Below are 18,567 nucleotides of genomic sequence, written 5' to 3' on the forward strand. Positions count from 1 at the left end.
CTCCTGTCTCAGCCTCCCAAGTGCTGGGATGACAGGCGTGCGCCACAACACCCAGATAGGACCCTTATTTTTGAAAAAGTAATTCCTAAAAATGTTAGGTTTTGATGCCATCATGGGGGGAGGGCCATAAAAAGCCAAAGCTTTTTTTTTTTTTTTTTTTTTTTTTTTGGTGATTCTGGTAATTGAACCTAGCGATGGCCTGCTTCTGAGCTACACCCCCAGCTCTGTTTTATTTTTTCTATCTTCAAACAGAGTCTTACTAAGTTGCTGAACCTGACCTTGAACCTACAATTCTCCTGTCTCAACCTCCCAAATACTGGGATTCCGGATGTGTGCCACCGTACCCACCTAAAACATTTTATTCTTATTTAAAGATTCTGTCAGTAAACGAATTGCAGTCAGTTTGTTTTAAATTTATCCGATTCCCATTGTAGTCGTTTTATTTTTGAGTTTTGAATGCCCAGTGCCTAAAATACTGCGAGACACACAATGCATGCTCCATAACTACTGAATTTTGAGAGTACAAGATTCAGATATATTCCAATTGTTGTTTTATTTTATTTATTTATTTATTTTGGGTGGTACTGAGGATTGAACCCAGAGGTGTTCTACCTTCGAGCTGTACCCCCAGCCCAATTTTACTTCTTACTTGGAAACAGAGTCTCGATAGGTTGGTGAGAGCCTCACTGCTTCCTGAGGCTGTCCTCTAGCCTGTGATCCTCCTGACTCCGCCTCCCAAGTACTAGGACTACAGGTGTGCACCACCACACCCAGCCAGTTGTAGTTTTAAGTTAGCTGCACATGCAGAGATGTTTCCCTGAGCTGAGCCACAGGGCTGGTGGCAGGCAGCTGTTGGGGCAGGATGCTCTGTGCTCTGCTGATTGGCTGGACAAACGTTTTCCCAGTGTTCCTTATAACAGCGTAACATTTCTACACGGTCCAAGTTGGATGCCTATGAAAAATTGAAACTAGGACTAAGTTAGAGAAAGATTGTCTTTACCTCTTTTCTTGATAATCTTGCCACTTTCAACAAATGAGTAGGCTTCCTAAACAGAGCGCTTGTGTTTAAACTTGAGACCAGAAGGAAAATTTTTAATACACTTGTGGCTGGGTGAAGGCAACATTTAATAATCAAATTTTTTATTCTCATCGTAATGACACAGGGCGCTTCCTCCCCCTCCCCCATGTCAAAGTAGCCGTATGTCATCTCTGGTGAGGTCATTCTGCAGAGGCTGCTATTGAATAGCTAATCCTAGGAGAGATTTTCCTGATGGCTGATGGCCCAGAAATGGTGCTCAGAAAACAATAAGGCCTAATGCATTTTATCTGTTCATTCCTCTGTCACGTGCGTTGAACGTGGGCTTTTTTCGGGGGGGGGGGGAGTGAGAGTAGAACCCAGGGGCATTCTACCTCAAACTACACCCCCTAGCCCTATTTTTCATTCTTAATTTTTTTTTTTGGGGGGGGTGGTACTGGGGGTGGGACCCAGGGCTTTCCACCTCTGGGCTGTACTCCCAGCCCTATTACATACTTTATTTGGAAACAAGGTCTCACTAAGTTGCTGAGAGCCTCACTAAGTAGCTGAGGCTGGCTTCGAACCTGTGTGATCCTCCTGTCTCAGCCTCCCAAGTGCAAGGATTACAAGCATGTGCCACCACGCCTGGCTTATTCTTAAGTTTGAAACAGGGTCTCACTGAGTTGCAAAGGGCCTCACTAAGTAGCTGAGGCTGTCCTTGAACCATGATCCTCCTGTCTCAGCCTCCCAAATGCTGATATCACAAGCACGAGCCACCACACCCGGCTTGAACGTGTTTTAAAATAGGAAAATATCAGTGTTGTCTTCCAGTTATAAGAATAACTCTATTTTTTATTACTGAAAAAAATTTTTTTTAATTTCTAGCCCAAAGGTTTATTTCCCACAGTATTGAGAATCAAAAATAATTTTAATAGATGATTTAACCATACATTTGCCTTCTGTGTCTTAGTTTTAATTTTTTTTTCTTTTAACAATTTTTTATTGAACATAAATAGTATACATTTAAACTCTATTTGGTGCCCTCTCTCCCCTGCCCCCGTTTTCCCTTCCCCCCTCCCACCAATGGTTGTCCAGGTTAACCATGTCTTATTCATAATTTTACACATGTTCAGATGTAGACCCTCATTAATCAAGATCAGCCTTCCTCCTCTCCTATCTTTCCATTCAAACTTTGCTGGTATTTCCCCTCCATTATCTGGAGTCCCACTGGTATCCTTTGTGTTTCCTAGTTTGGGTATATTAGAGGAAACATATGTATCTTCTCCTTCTGTGCTTGGCTGATCTCACTTAACATAATGTTCTCCAGGGCTTTCCATCTTCTTGCAAATGATATAATTTTGTTCTTCTTTATGGCTGAATAGAATTCCATTGTGTGTATTTCCCACAGTTTTGCTATCCATTCACCTGTTGATGGAGATCTGGGTTGGTTCCATATTTTGGCTATTAAAAACTGTGCTGCTATGAACATAGGTATGCATATGTTGCTGTATTTCTCTGAATTCAACCCCTTTGGAAAGATACCCAGGAGTGGTAGAGCTGGATCATATGGTGGATCTATTCCCACCTTTCTTAGGAATCTCCACACAGATCTCCATAGTGGCTGAACTAGTTTGCACTCCCACCAGCAGTGTAAAAGAGTTCCTCTTTCCCCACATCCTCACCAGCATTTGTTGTTGTTTGATTTCTTTATGCTTGCCACTCTGACTGGGGTTAGATGGAATCTCAGTGTAGTTTTGATTTGCATCTCCCTGATGGCCAGTGATGTAGAACATCTTTTCATGTATCTGTTGGCCATTTGTATCTCTTCTTTTGTGAAGTGTCTATTTAGTTCATTTGCCCATTTCTTGATTGGGTTGTTTGTTTTGCGAGTGTAGAGTCTTTTGAGCTCTTTGTATATTCTGGATATTAGCCCCCTATCAGAATGGTGGCTGGTAAAGATCCTTTCCCATTCTTTAGGCTTCCTCTTTAGGTTATTGATAGTTTCCTTTGATGAGAAGAAACTTTTTAGTTTGACAAAGGGGCCAAACACATACGCTGGAGAAAGGACAGCCTTTTCAACAAGTGGTGCTGGGAGAACTGACTAACCATTTGTAAAAAGATGAATCTAAACCCCTGTATCTCACCAAACACAGGAATCAACTCAAGATGGATCAAAGACTTAGAAATTAGACCTGAGACTGTGAAGTTAGTAGAGGAGAGCATAGGTTCAACACTACAACATATTGGCACAGGCAGTAACTTTCTCAACAAAACCTCCAAAGCTCAGGAAATTAAAGCAAGAATAAACAAGTAGGATAACATCAAACTGAAAATTTATTTTAAATGAACGAAGCGTACTGTGATCTTGTAACAGCTTGCTTGGCAAAGACCAGAATCTCCATTAAGGCAGACCATTTAGCACTCCAAGCGTAAAGCCTCGTTCCAAATGGCAAGGAGGCTGATGCTGGTTTTATATCTCAGGCCCAGAGGACAGTGTCACAACAGCGACCTGAGGGTGCGGTGGTGCATGCCTGTAACGCGAGCCTTAGGAGGCTGAGACTGCACGACAGCCTTAGCAAAGTAGCGAGATTCTCACGAACCTAGTGAGCCCTGTTTCAAAATAAAAATAAAAAAGGGCTACGGATGCACCTTGGAGGTAGAACACTCCTGGGTTCGATCCTCAGTACCAGAAAAAACAAACGACCCCAGCAATCTTGTGGTTCAATTCTTTTACAGTATCACTTTAAGCTATTTTAGTGTGGAGTGGGCAAGGGACCTTGGGTTCAAAATTCCACTCTATCCTGGTAACAACTAAATAAGTAAAACCAATAAGTAAAAATAGATAAGTAACTTTAATAAATAAGTATACTGAGGGTAGAGCCCTTGTCTAGCATGCGCAAGGCTCTAGGTTCAATCCTCACTTTTTTTCCTTAACTCTTAATTGCATTGCACCTAGAGATTATATGACTCTGAGGAAATCACTGGAGTTCTCAGGTCTTCAATGGAACCCAGGCAGCTGGGAGGAGTGGATGGGGGGACACCCACTGCCCGGGGCCTCTGTCCACACCCGCCCTCCCACGCTCCCTCCACTCCGCTGGTGCCCCATCTCCAGCACAAAATAACTTTCAGACTTCAGCTTAGCAGAGTTTACATGTAGATTTGAAAAGGCATGCTTAAAGAAGGAGAACGTCCAATGATCTTCTGAATACGTAAGAAGGCAACTTTCGAGAAATTGGACCTGCTTATAACTTCTGAACTTGAATACTAAATTTCACTCTTATCTATTCCTGGCTTCCCCTTATTTTTTGCCTAGAAATCCTGAGTATTTTGGACCTATCTCTTCCATATATTGCAGTTTTCCTTTTCAAGTGTTAACTAGTTCTCAGTACAATATATTTAGATTTTTACTCTTTAAAAGGTTTAAGTCATTTCAAATATGCATTTTTAAATCTTTAATAGGTTTAAACCACCCAGGCGTGGTGGCTCACACTTGTAACCCAGCATTTGGGAGGCTGAGACCGGAGGATCGCGGTTCGCGGACAGCCTCAGCTACCTAGTGAGGCCCTCTGCAACTCAGTGAGACCCAGTTTCAAAATGAAGAATAAAAAATAGGGCAGGGGTGTAGCTCGGAGGTTTAATGCCCCTGGGTTCCATCCCGAGACACACACACACACACACACACACACACACACACACACACACACACAAAAAGGTTTAAACTATTTCAGATATGCAGCCCTGAATTCCCTCTCAATTTGGTTTCAGTAGTTTCAAAAGGCCTGCAGATTTATGTTGGTACGAATATTTTAATTATAGTCCTTTCAGCATTTCTTACACATATTATATGTGTGTGTGTGTGTGTGTGTGTGTGTTTTATAGAAGAGTTCTATATTAGCTGGGCATGGTGGCACATACCTATAATCCAAGTTCTTGGAAGGCTGCGACAGGAGGATTACAGATTTCAGGCCTACCTTGGCAATTTAGTGAGACCCTATTTCAAAATAAAATAAGGCTGTGGGTACGTCTCACAGTTAGAATGCTCCTGAGCTCAATCCCTAGGACTCCCCCCCAAAATTGTATGCTGCCATTTGACAGTGAATTCAAATAATTGCACGTAGGAGGTCAGTTCTTAGAGCAGTGTCACAAACGTTTACTCAGTGATTTAGACTAATTTCATTTATTGGGTGTCGCCTCTTTAGTCTACAAAGCCGTGTATATATTTAAATGAAAAACTAACGTGTGTGTGTGTGTGTGTGTGTGTTTTAAGTTTTATCTGGAGTAATTTCTAATTTTTAGCTCTTCCTAAATTTAGCTCTTCCTACATGAGCTTTTCAGAGTAACTTGCCATCCAAATAAGAAGAGATATTTAAGCGCTTGGTCTGTGGGTTGGGAGGGAGCACTTGGCTGTTGGGAGGATGCCCTTGGCCAGATGGCATCAACGCTGATGCTGTCAGTACAGCGGAGAGCGCGGGGTTTGGGTGGGTCCTCCCGCTTCACTTTCTGTGCTGGCAAACTTCCCGGGGTGGTCAGATAGATCATGTGAGGAAAGGGCCTCTTCTCACTTCCAGGAGCAGCGTGATAACACGTTAGCCTTAAGTTTTACCATCACAGAATGATAGTTATTTTTTTAAAAATGACAAATGAAAGGTTGTCTCTTAAGGGATTCACTGCCTCGGCCCTGGAGAAACCGTGAGTTGAGCTCACTTGCTTAGCGGGAAGTGGGAAGACCCAGCGTAGTTTGGGATGGGACCTCAGCTGCACGCTGGTCCTGAGACGTCCCCCAGGCCTGGGCTGTGGACAGCCTTCAGGCGGAGTCTTGCCTCTCTACAGGCAGGGGGTGAAATCATTTCCCCTTTCAGGTGTTTTTATTCTTGAAATGTACTAAGCTGTATTCCTGATTCTTTGATTTACCAGTTTTATATGCTTCAAATTCTTTGGATTCAGAACTTTAAAATTCTGTTTCAAGATTACGTTGATTTCGATTACAAAAGCAACACAATGAGCCGGGTGTGGTGGCGCACACTTGTCATCCCAGCATTCGGGAGGCTGAGACAGGAGGATCATGGTTCGAGGACAGCCTCAGCTACTTAGTGAGGCCCTTTGCAACTCAGTGAGACCCTGTTTCAAAATAAGTAATAAAAAACAGGGCTGGGGTGTAGCTCGGAGGTAGAATGACCCTGGGTTCCATCCCCAGACCTGCAAATAGATTGCCGCTTTATCCATCCCTTCTTTTGATATTTGTTGACTCTGAGTTTGGAGCTCATCGGGGTCCATGAAGATACATAGTTGTACTTGCTCATGCGTTTCTGTTTTAGGTGTGTAGATTCCTCTCTGTTCGTTTATCATCAATCTGATACTTTCATGAATCTCCCATGCTGTCTGGTCCATTCATGGCACCTTCTCATTCTCCTGGGTGTATTTCCTCTCATCAGAAGCGCTTTGGGCTGGGAGGAGGGCGGTTGCGGGTGCCGCCTGCCTCCTCGAGCGGGAAACCTTTCCACAGTTTGTTTTGTGTTGTTCGTCTTGTTCACATGGCTCATCCAGCTGGTGGAAATTGTTTGTGAGATAGCCGAGACATATCAGAAATGATATGGCTTTTCAAAATAGCATACTCTCACTTTTGCTAAGCTCTGTGTAACGCAAGTGACTGAACTTAAGGAGAAAACAATTTGCTATGTAACGTGTATGTGAAATATTCTTCACTCACATGGACATCGGTGATTATGTTCTAGAAACAAGTATTTGCAAATTGTTACCAGTTCCTGGAATGTACTTTTGTCTTATTTCCCCATCACTTAAAGACAGAAAAACAAGGCAAGCACATTTCTTCTCCATAGTAGTTGGATGAGATTTTCAGATCTAATCTCTAGTGGTTAAAACAAAACAAAACAAATCTCTCTCATCCTCTCCTGCTTTTTGCATAGATTTGATTTATAAATCTGAATCATTGCTGATCTTTAAACAATACCTGGGGGATATGATTTTCCAACACGCTTAATACATTTGACAATAGAACATCACAAAACACATACTCATAAGTGTTCTGCATGTTTTCTTGCAAAGGACTGTCAGCCAAATGGGTAATTTAAGAGTAAAAGTGGTCCAAAGAACGAAGAAAATTGTTTCTTAATACAGAGAAAGTTGCTGTTAAAAACATTTCTTTCCTCTTAAGGGAGGATGTAGGCCAAAGCATTTTCCATCTGTGCTTATGTTTCATTAACTTTGCAAGTGCTAACTTAAGGAGGGGAAAGTAGAGTCTTTATCAGTGTCTTTTCATTTTGAATACCAGGCACATTAGCTTTGTTTCTGTGACAAAATGCCTGAGAGAATCAACTTGAAAGGAGGAAAGGTTTACTTTGGCTTCCTGTTTCAGAAGTTTCAGTCTATGGCCTGTGGCAGCACAGTACATCCGGAAGGGAGTGTGTAGTGGAAGAGGCCTGCTTACCTCCATGGCTGCTGAAAAGTGAAGGGAGAAAGAGAAAGGGGTCAGAGTCGTCATATCCTCATCAGGCGCCCACTCCTCGTCACCTAACTTTACTCTCACTAGGCCCCGCCTCTTAAAGGCTCCACCACCTTCCAATAGCACCAGAGACTGGTGACCAAGCTTTGTATACACGGGCCTTTGGAGAACACTCTAGTTACTAAACATAGAACCAGATAGATAATCCTTAAGTTTAATATCTTAAAAGGTAATTTCTTCATTTTAATAGAAAGTCGGTCATATCACCTCTATGATTTTATAAATGATCAAAGAAAGTGATCTTTTACATCACAGCATTGCTGTACCTGTGTGTTTTTGACCCCCTCTTATATTTGGACCCCTTCACATGTGTTCACAAGTGAAACTGTTTCAATTTTCCAAGTATTGTTCTATCAAGGTTATAGAACCTTCTAATAAGATGAAGCTCCCCACTTCCCCCACGTCAAAAATTAAAAGGTTATAGGCCATGTAATCTGGAGAAATCATGCCAAGGAGTACTGATCCATGCCCCTTTCTTCCAAGTAGTATTTTCACTGTAAGGATTTAAATTGACACACCACGCACCAAGCTCTTTACCATCTCCCATTTCACTGCTCAGAGTTCTCTGGGGTTGATATGACCCCCACTAAGGTCCAAAGCAGAATCATTGGTCATTGGTGGAGGCTGTGTTTAACCAGGTCTAACCCTCAAGTGTGTGGCCTGATGTACGGGCTACGGAGCCTCTCCTCTAAGTATTGCGAATGTTCACTGTGGCCTGTCTTGAGCGACTACCATACTTCTATCTCTAATGATGACACATGTTTTTAAAACGCACTATGATACTTGGGTTTTTTCAAGAGACTGTGTGCTTAGATGTTTCTCTTTGGTCCAGTGTGAGATGTGATTTCCCAAAGCATCATGTACTTTATTAAATCACACTTGCCTTTATTTCAGCTTTACTAACACATTTCTCTGATATCAAATGTGAAACAGGCCCAACCGGGAGCCCAGAGCGGTGCGGTGATGCCCGCCCGCGTCTGTGCCCTGACCTCTTAACCTCCGTGGGAGCAGGTGGTTATAAATGATGACATGCTAAAAGTTTGTTTTGTGTTTCCTCTAACGCTCTCCAGGGAAGCTTCGCGGTAGCTCTGCTGAGCTGCGCAGCAGTGGACTTGTTGCAGAAGAGGACGTGAGTCTGCTCGCTGCAGCCCTGCGGATTCAGGTTTGTCTGATGCAGATATTTGAGCGATTTGAGTTTGGAGGGCTGATTAATTGTTGCTAACTTCTTGCAGGCATTTTCTGAGTACCAGGTACAGTGTTAAACACTTTACCCGCCTCTTGTTAAGCCCGTTTGATAAATGATGAAGACTTAGAAACAGTGCTACTTGCCTGTGATCGCCCGGCATGTATGAGGCAGATACCCGCTTTTTGTTACCTATTGCTGTGTAGTACATGACCCTCAGAATCCAGCACCTTAATGCAACGAGCATTAATTATCTCCCGGTTTCGATGGGTCAGAAATTTGGGAGCAGATTGAATGGTTCTGTCCCGGGTTCTTTCATGCAGGTCAGATTAAGATGTCAGCACCAGCCAGGCACGGTGGCACATGCCTCTAATCCCAGTACTTGGGAGACTGAGACAGAAGGATTGCAGGTTCAAAGCTAGCCTCAGCAACTTAGCAAGGCTCTCAGCAACTTAGTGAGACCCCTTTTCCAAATAAAAGCTAAAATAAGTCTGGAGGTATAGCTTAGAGGTAGAATGCGCTTGGATTCAATCTCCAGCAACACACACACACACACACACACACACACACACACACACACACACGAGACGTTAGTAGGAGCTACGGTCACCGAAGGCTTGGCTGGTCCTGGAGGATCCGATTCCAACATGGCGCACCTGCGTGGCTGTTGGCATATGAAGCTCCTTTCCTCACTGGCTATTGGCAGGATGCCTGCGTTTCTCATACGGACCTCATGTGAGTCAGTGCAGGTCACATGTGGCCGCTAACTTCCCACAAACTGGTCAGTCCAAGAGAGATCGGGGAATGAAGCTGCAGTGTATTTTATAACCTAGTTTCTGAAATGATACATCACCTTTTTTTTTTCCATTTGTTGGGAGTGAGTCACCAAGTCTAGTTCACATTCAAGAGAATTGTACCTCCTAAAGACAGGATATTAAAACATCTGTAGACATCTTTTTGAGACACCATCATCTATGTGACCCAACGCCCCAGGTCCCCAGCTCTGCATTGTGTAATCTGAGTGTTCTAATGGCTCGGAGCCCGCAGGGATGGTGTCTGTATGCTGGTGGTGGCATTAATGAGGAGCGGAGACGCTTGGGGCTGCTTCTGTTGCTGCAGAATTAAGCAGAAGCAAGTTCTAGTTCATTTCTTTCTTATGTATAGGGTAATACACAATTAAATCTTGTTGCTGTTAAGATTTTAAGTTACATTTCAATTAAAGCCAAAGCCTAGTTCTATTAATTATATTTTTATTTCATTTATTTATAGCATATATAACATATATGTGTGTATATCTCTCTCTATACATATCTCTCTATATATCTATATATAGATATATATATATATATATAGAGAGAGAGAGAGAGAGAGAGATAGATATATATAGATATATATAGATATATATAGAGAGATATACACACATGCCCATACATGAATCACTATTAGATAATTGAGTTTGCATACTCTTTTCTACCAATTCCAGAAAGATTGGTAGAAATGGTGTAGCACACTTTGGAAGCTGAGTGGCCAAGCTCATCCTTCATGCAGTCTTATATTTTCTTCATTTTTATTTTTTAACCGAGATGGTCCTATTCGGTATAATTTCAGCTGTGTACTTGATGGCTTTTGTGTTAAAATAGATGTGTTTATCTATTTTAATGGCATACATCTCTCACGTGTGCCCCTGACCAAGCAAACCTCACGAGCCTAAGTACATGTGGATAAAGCCATTGCCGATGCTCTCCTGGATTCCTGTGTGACTTTCCGACCCGTTTTGCTTGGCGACGCCCGGCCTGTCACTGCCGCGGCGCGCGCACGAGCCCTGCCGCCTTCACTAACGCCCGTGTGTTTCCCTCGCTCCCTCCGGAAGAACATGGTGAGCAGTGGAAGGAGGTGGCTCCGTGAGCAGCAGCACCGGAGGTGGAGGCTGCACCGCCTGAAGCTGCAGCCCCTCGCGCCTGTCCCAAGGTGAGGTGGCGCTTCCTGGGCCCCGAGCGCAGCTCTCCACGGGCCCGGGGTCTCCCCACAGGCAGCGCGGGAGCACCATTCGTGGTCTTTGGGTGGTAGTGGTAGAAAGTTTCCTCTCATCCAGCCGCCTGACTCTTTGCTTTCTGCATCATAAAACCTCCCCAAAGAAATCACGATGAACATGTGTGCCATGTTCTATCAATTTTGAGGATTCATTTCATTTCAGTGCTGTGTCCTGTGCTAAACAGCTATGTTTCTTTTCTTCCTAGTGTCCCAGAAAACCATGGGTATTTTTTTAGACTTTTCAAAGTATGGTAATGCAATATTCAGACTCTGCTATTCAGGGCTAGAACTACCCAGCACATAGACGGAAACCAGTAGGTTTCTACACTGGGAGGAAATGACCAGCCAAGCCAAACATCTCTCCACTTGAGCACTGTGCTCGACTCTTCAGACCTTTTCATAGATACCGTGTGATAATCAAGACGGATATTTTCTTCAGAGTGATATTGAACTAGATCTAAGCCACCTATTCTTTTTGTGTGCATTTCAAAATACAAACTGTGGGTCATGATAGGAACCTGTGACGTAGAATTAATTAGCGATGCTCATGAGCCAGAGACGTGCGTCTTCCAGCCTCATAATGAGTCATCTGTGTCTGCTCCCTCCCAGTGAATCGGTCCTTTTCATCCAGGTGTGTATGAAGCCACAGCGTCCCCAGGTAATTCTGCCCAACAAGGTTGGGACGCAGAGTGCCAAGTAGATAAAAGCTTCTACTGGTTAATTTTACTCACCCCTGCAGTAGACCGAACATCTTAAGGTTTTGTTCTGTGTTCATTAATACATAAAACCCAGTGTGGAATGTTCTTTATCACAGTATCCTTGTAGCTGTGCCATCTATTTTATAAAATATCTTATATTTTAAAATCATAAGATATTTGTTTTTTACAAGTAAATCAATAAATGGCACTTAGAGAGCTAAAAATAAAATTCAGACAGATTTCACAAAATTTCGTACCAAAGTTTTTCAAGTAAATTGTACCCAGGGCTGGGAGAAGTGCTCTAGTTGTCTAACCAAATTTGATGTCTCAAGACAGGCTTAAGAGTTTATAGATCATTCACAAACAAAATTATGTCACTGTGGCTGAGCGTGGTGGCGCACGCTTGTAATCCCAGCATTTGGGAGGCTGAGACAGGAGGATCACGGTTCACAGCCAGCCTCGGCTTCTACTTAGTGAGGCCCTTTACAACTCAGTGAGACCCTGTTTCAAAATAAAGAATAAAAAATAGGGCTGGGCATGTCGTTCAGAGGTAGAATGCCCTTGGGTTCCATCTCCAGTAGCAAAAATAAATAAGTAATGTCACTATTACTCTTTGGTAAGGTAAAGAGAAAACCATGAACATTTTCTTGTTGTTGCTGTTATTTTGGGTCTTTTTGTTTTGTCTTTGTGGTGCTGGGGATTGAACCCAGAGGTATTCTACCCCTGAGATACACCTCCAGCCCCATTTATTTGTGTTTTTTTGTATTGTTTTGTTTTTTGTTTTTTTTGGTGGTACTGGGGTTCCTGGAAGCCCTTCTACCTCCAGGCTACACTCCCAGACCTATTTTATATTTTTGAAACAGGGTCTCTTACGCCAGCGTGGCTGGCTTCGAACCTGCGCGATTGTCTCCGCCTCCCAAGAGCGGGGATTACAAGCGTGCGCCACCACGCCCAGCACCAGCCCCATTTATTTGGAAACAGGGTCTCGCTAAGTTGCTGAGGTCAGCCTTGAATCCTTCTTGTGATCCTTCTGTCTCAGCCTCTCAAGTCCTGGAATACAGGTGTGCACTACCATGGCTGGCAAGATTTTCTAAGATTAGGCTCTGCGGGTTAGGAGATAGAGAAGAGAAGCAGAAGAAAGAGATAGCCAGGGAGGCAAAGTGAGGAGGAGACTAGAGAGCCCAGGTGAGAGGAGAACTGGACACCTGGGGGCAGGAAGCCTGGCGGGACGCTTCTCCGGTGCCCTTTGGAGCAGGTGAGACGGAGGCTTCATTACTGTCCTCTCCTGCGCCAAGCTCAGACCACCCTGGTGTCATGGAGAAGAATGTAGAGTCCCGTTTGGATGAATGATATTTTCAGCACAGGCAACGAAAAAATCAGACCAGAGAGGCTGCCCATCGTGGAGGGGACAGTCTGTTGCCCACCGCAGAGAGAGCACGGTGCCACCAGTATGTGTTTGAGGGTGAGGCGGGCAGCGGCTGTCCTCTGAGCTTCGACCCTTTGCACCTGCTCTGCTAGCCTCGCTGCGAGGGAGGAAGTACATTTCCCAGCCCTGTATCAGATGGTCAGACAGACGGACGGCCTCTTCCCTGAGGAGTGCAATACCTGAGCACAGGAGCCCTGCAGGCCTCTCTGGAGGTACACACCATGGAGTTGAAAGCCCTCTGCATGCTCAACTTGCAGTGCGATAGGAGAGTTCAGTTAAGAGCCCAGTCACGCTCTGCGGTTCCTAAAATTCCCTCATTTTGTAGTTGAGCTTGGGGCACTGTGTCCCTGTGCCGGCAGTTACGTAATTAAGAAACTACTCAGAAATAAGATGTTGGGCTGGAAACAGGAAAGCGAGAGGAAAAGTATGGATGGAGATGAAACAAAAGAGCATTTCCACATTTAAATAGCCGAGGGACACACGTGGCTAGCCCGGTAGGGAAGCGTCACGCCATCGCCCTTCCGTGATGGGTTCTGCATGGAGGGGTTCCCTCTGAGGAGTCACCCCGCATGAGGCGCTGGCGCACGTTGCAGCTTGACAGTTCTCCTCTCCCTGTGGCACAGGTGTTATCCGTGTGCCCGGACACAACCCTAGGATCTTGGTGAGTCTTTTGGAGTCCAGCTCTTTTTAAAAAAATAAAATAAAATGCACTACTTTCCTCTGCATGTTAATTGTTAGCAGTTGGGCTTAGTACTGCCTGGGAGAAAGGACCGCAAGGCCATGGCGTTGGTGTAATCGCTGGCGGGCGGATGGCTTTTTCCACTCATGCAGCGACCACCTAAGCTGAGAAAGACTTCGCCCCGTTTGTGTTTCTGTCCCTCCAGTGACATTGAGATTTCCAGAGGACAGACTCCAAAACCGATGGACGTCCTTGCCAAGGAGATAGGATTGCTTGCAGATGAAATCGAAATCTACGGCCAAGGCAAAGCCAAAGTACGTTTGTCGCTGCTGGAGAGGTTAAGGGACCAAGCGGATGGAAAATACGTCTTAGTCGCTGGGTAAGGCTACGTGTAAAAATCTCCAAAGGAGACATGTTTGCAAAACTCTCTTCCCCGTCCATCCCCATCTTCATACGCCTCAAATGCATCCCGCTCTCATTCCACATTTGTATTCATTTCTCCTGCTGTTCCTTCCTTTGGCCCCAGGTAAGGTTTTGTCTTTTTTCTCCCCCTCCCCACCCCGCAGTGAAGAGCAAATTAGTCTCCGCTGCAAAATATAAAGGTACATAGCAAGCCGGTAACTCACTCCTTTATTTTTTTAGTTTTTGTATTGTGTTGTGATCAGCCCTGCTCCTCCTGGGCTTTTTTTTTTTTTTTTTTTTTTTTTAAATTCAGCTTTGCATGATAAAAATAAAAATTGAAAGCACCTTAATTTGAACTAGGCAAGGATTTTGTTTTTCTGTTTTGGGGGTTTTCTTTGTATTTTACTTTGAAATAATATTTTAATGAATGTACAGATAAATTGTGTTCAACTTGACATTTTATTATCAATATCCTTGATATTATTTTGTCATGTATTCACATTGCAAATACTCATTCTCTTTTCTTGCATTTCAGCAGCAATGTTGGGCTATTTTCATAGGTCATTTCATTGGTCATTTTATGAAAGACAAATTCGTTGTTTTTTAAAAAAGACCGTTTGCTCTTTTGCCCTGGGGGGGGAAACTTTCACTAGCTAAAAAATATGTTAGAAAACCAGGGATTTGAATTGTTTACTCAGTGTGACCTGAGGGAGACCAGGAGACCACATCAATTCTTTTGTTGTCTTGAAGGCTATTGCCTGATGGATAGGCTGAGACTTGAGGCACAAAACCCCATTCTGTAGGCAGAGAGAGACATTTCTTATAACTGGGTTTGACTCCATTAAATTTGCTTTTACCCCTTAATCAGTGTAAATGGCCTTTTTTTTTTTTTTTTTTTTTGTGGTACTGGGGTTCCTGGAAACCCTTCTACTTCCGGGCTACACTCCCAGACCCATTTTATACTTTTTTATTTGGAAACAGGGTCTCTTAAACCAGCGCGGCTGGCTTCGAACCTGCACAATCCTCCCATCTCTGCCTCCCAAGTGCGGGGATTACAAGCGTGCGCCACCACGCCCAGCGCTAAATGGCCTTGTTTTTAAAATCTTTTCATTTCTGCTTATAAAAACAAAAATGCAGCCTCACTCTAGAAGTATTCCAAAAATGCTGAAAGTAGACAAGAAAGTAAAAACCCAAATTTCCCCCTCCCACCCAGAGGAAATGGCTACAGTGGGGACCATCTCGACAGTGCAGACTCTTACATCAATGAGATCGGAGCAAGTGTGCGGTCCTGCCCCGGCTCCCAAATCCGCCAGCGTGCGGTGGGCTCGCTCCCGTCACTGAATTGTTACTGTTTTCTTACCTACATCACAAGCATCCCAGTGCCCAGAGCAAGATCCTTAACCGCACAGAGAGGAGAGTAGAAATACCTGGGATGAGCCGGGTTCCATCTCGCCATCTTCCCGGCACCTCCAGCTCCATTGAGCAGCGCCGCACTGGCTCATCGTTAATAGTGCAGTGTATTTCTAGTTCTTCAAGGGTATTGAGGCAGAAAAGTGACCTGAAAATATGTGATGGATGTTTCATAGTTTTGTTCTCTACTGATGGGCATGTCAGTAGTTTCTGTTCTGGAGCTGTGATAAACACACAAAAAGTTAAGCAGGCAACCTGAGGCATGCGTATTTGTGCACTTGTCCAATTATCTCTGTTGGGAAAGTCCTTGGAGGAGAATTCCACTAGAGCAGGCCTTCAGTATGTGCAGAGGATTGGCTCCAGAACTCCCGATTCCATGGATGTTCAAGTCTTTTCTATAAAGTGGAGTAATATTTGCATAGAAGCTACAAACATCCTCTCATATACTTTAAATCCTCTTATAGATTATTTTTTATACCGAATACAATGTAAATGTTATGCAAATAGTTATTATACTATATTGTTTAGAAAACAGTGATCAGCCAGGCTTCGTGGCGCACACTTATAATCCCAGCATTCGGGAGGCTGAGACAGGAGGCTCATGGTTCATGGCCGGCCTCAGCTACTTAGTGAGGCCCTTTGCAACTCAGTGAGACCCTGTTTCAAAATAAAGAATAAAAAATAGGACTAGGGGTGTAGCTCAGAGGTAGAATGCCCCTGGGTTCCATCCCCAGTACCACAAAAAAAAAAAGAAAAGAAAATAGTAATCAAAACAAACGTTTACACATTCAGTACAGTTATTTTTTTTTTTCTCCAAATAAGTGACTGCAGCGGCTGAGTCACCTGTGGCTGATTTCCACACTCACTGTTGCACTGGGGCTCCCAAGTTCCTTTCCAGCCTAGGACCCCAACCCAAGCATCTGCATAACTGAGCTGCCAGGAGAGATGTTGGCTCTGCCTGCAGGCCCCTTCCCCCAGGGAGCTGACCGCAGGCCAGAAAGATAGGGCATTCCTGGCTCCTGGTCTTTACTTACTTATTTATTTATTTACTTATTTACTTATTTATTTATTTATTGGCAATACTGGGGGTGAAACCAGGGACATTCTACCTCCGAGCTATGCCCCCAGCCCCATTTTTCTTATTGTTCCTTATTTTGAAACAGGGTCTTCCTGAGTTGCAAAGGGCCTCACTGAGTAGCTGAGGCTGTATCTTCAGACTGTGATCCTCCTGTTTCAGCCTCCCAAATGCCAAATGGCTTCTTTTTTTTCCTGGTCTCTTGAACTGGTAGTGTTTGTCTAGTCATGGTTTCTAGTCATGGTTGCCTTTTTGGAAGTATGCTTCATGTAGGTTTATTTGCAATGAATGAACACACTCTTGAACCTTAAGACCTTGAAAAGCATCTGATGCATGGACTTGCTTTTCTCTTACCAGGCTTTGGTGATCTTGGTAGATGAGTTTGCTCCCCCCCCCCCCACACACACACTGAGTTTAAGATCAGAGTATTTAAGGAAAACTCCAGAGGATGTATTTTCTGTTTATAAAGGAACACTCATGGCAGTTTCTCTTGTGGCGTGCCTATGATTTATTCCATCTGGGGCTTGTCCGTGTTGGAAATAAAAGCACATGTCCAGATCTGGCCCTGCCCTGAGCTGAGAGCACAGGAATTGGTATTTGTAGGAGAAAAGCTATGAGGACGTTTTTATCCGGCTCCTAACTTGGAGTCAAATCATCAAGGCCTGGCCCCCAGCCATGTGCGAGGGAATGCGGCTCCATGGCTGACCGGGACAACAGCTAATGCCTTTCCATTCCCAGTGAGACATTCCGCTGTGCTGTGGAGATGTGTAATGAGCCATGGATGTGTAATAAGCATGCCATGTGGTAAATAGAAAAGAAATTAAACATGAATTCTCAACCTCAGACTTAATACCAAAGGATCACCAGTTATCTGTGAAATCGTGGTATAAGTCCCCTTACTTACAAGAGAACTTTGAAGAAGCCAAAAAAGATCTTTACAACCACATTGAGAAAAACACTGTGCGGGTAGGATTTTGAGATCTTATAGATCTTATATGTATCATAGCAGAGCAATTGCTAAAAATTATATACCACATTGTATTCTATGAGGGGAGAACAAAGAGCCCTCCCAACACAGCAAATTATGTTTTTAAAAATGTGTAGACTGGCCGGACATGGTAGTGCACGCTTGTAATCCCCGTGCTTGGGAGGCAGAGACAGAAGGATTGCCCAGATTCGAAGTCAGCCTCACTGGCTTAAGAGACCCTGTTTCCAAATAAAATATAAAAAAAAATAGGAAGCCGGGCGTGGTGGCACATGCTTGTAATCCCAGCATTCGGGAGACTGAGACCGGAGGATCGCGGTTCGCGGACAGCCTCAGCTACTTAGTGAGGCCCTCTGCAACTTGGTGAGACCTGGTTTCAAAAAAAGAATAAAAAATAGAGCAGGGGCCGTAGCTCAGAGGTCGAATGCCCCTGGATTCCATCCCCAGACCCTAAAAAAAAAAAAAAAAAAAAAAAAATAGGTCTGGGAGTATAGCCCCGAGGTAAAAGGGTTCCATCTCAGTACCACCAAAATATATATATATGTGTGTGTAAACTGTGGTTAGTATCTGATCTCTTAAGAGCTGGATAATTGAGTTAGTGTAGAATGCAAATATTTTACTTATAGTTTAAAACATGGAAAATAAAGGTGACATGAAAATTACCTTAAAATTTTTACTTTCGGTCAGTTCAACAGTAGGGGAAATGATATTATTAATTATATTATTGTTGTTAATTATTATTAATATTGTTGTAACTTCTTGGAAACCATAAATCCCTTTCCCATGAAATGGAGATTTATTTTATAACTCCTTCCAGGATTTTATTCATGCCTCCAGTCTTTGTTCGCATTAATATGATGCTCCACATGCCATTTCATGTCCTGCTTATTTTCTCTGAACTCTGTGACATAAATCTTTTCCCCATGCTTCAGAGGAATTCAGATATCAAAGAAATTTTTCAATAAACCCATACATTACTTCTTGGACATTTGAATTTATGTGTAAATGTGATTTAAGTATATCAACAGTAAGATTAAAATATAAAAGAATGGGATTTAAAAAAAAAAACCTTTATTATTAACAACCCAAATGCAGAACAGATTAATTCTCTTTAAAAAGCCATTCTTCAAACTTGTTGGTTTC

General features: G+C 43.4%; 1 protein-coding gene across 1 annotated transcript in view; it reads left to right on the top strand.

Annotated features, from left to right (window-relative positions):
* MTHFD1L (methylenetetrahydrofolate dehydrogenase (NADP+ dependent) 1 like) overlaps positions 1–18,567 on the top strand; it is a gene marked incomplete at both ends in the record, with an annotated part of 206,675 nt that overhangs the window by 36,144 nt on the left and 151,964 nt on the right. Inside the window, 3 exons of the mRNA XM_080700390.1 lie at positions 8,606–8,697; positions 10,589–10,686; positions 13,758–13,931. Of these exons, the coding sequence (XP_080556516.1) occupies positions 8,606–8,697; positions 10,589–10,686; positions 13,758–13,931 (364 nt within the window). The remainder of the gene's footprint in view (positions 1–8,605; positions 8,698–10,588; positions 10,687–13,757; positions 13,932–18,567) is intronic.

This window comes from Muscardinus avellanarius, assembly GCF_963383645.1.
Source record: "Muscardinus avellanarius genome assembly, chromosome: 8".
Classification (NCBI taxonomy): domain Eukaryota; kingdom Metazoa; phylum Chordata; class Mammalia; order Rodentia; family Gliridae; genus Muscardinus; species Muscardinus avellanarius.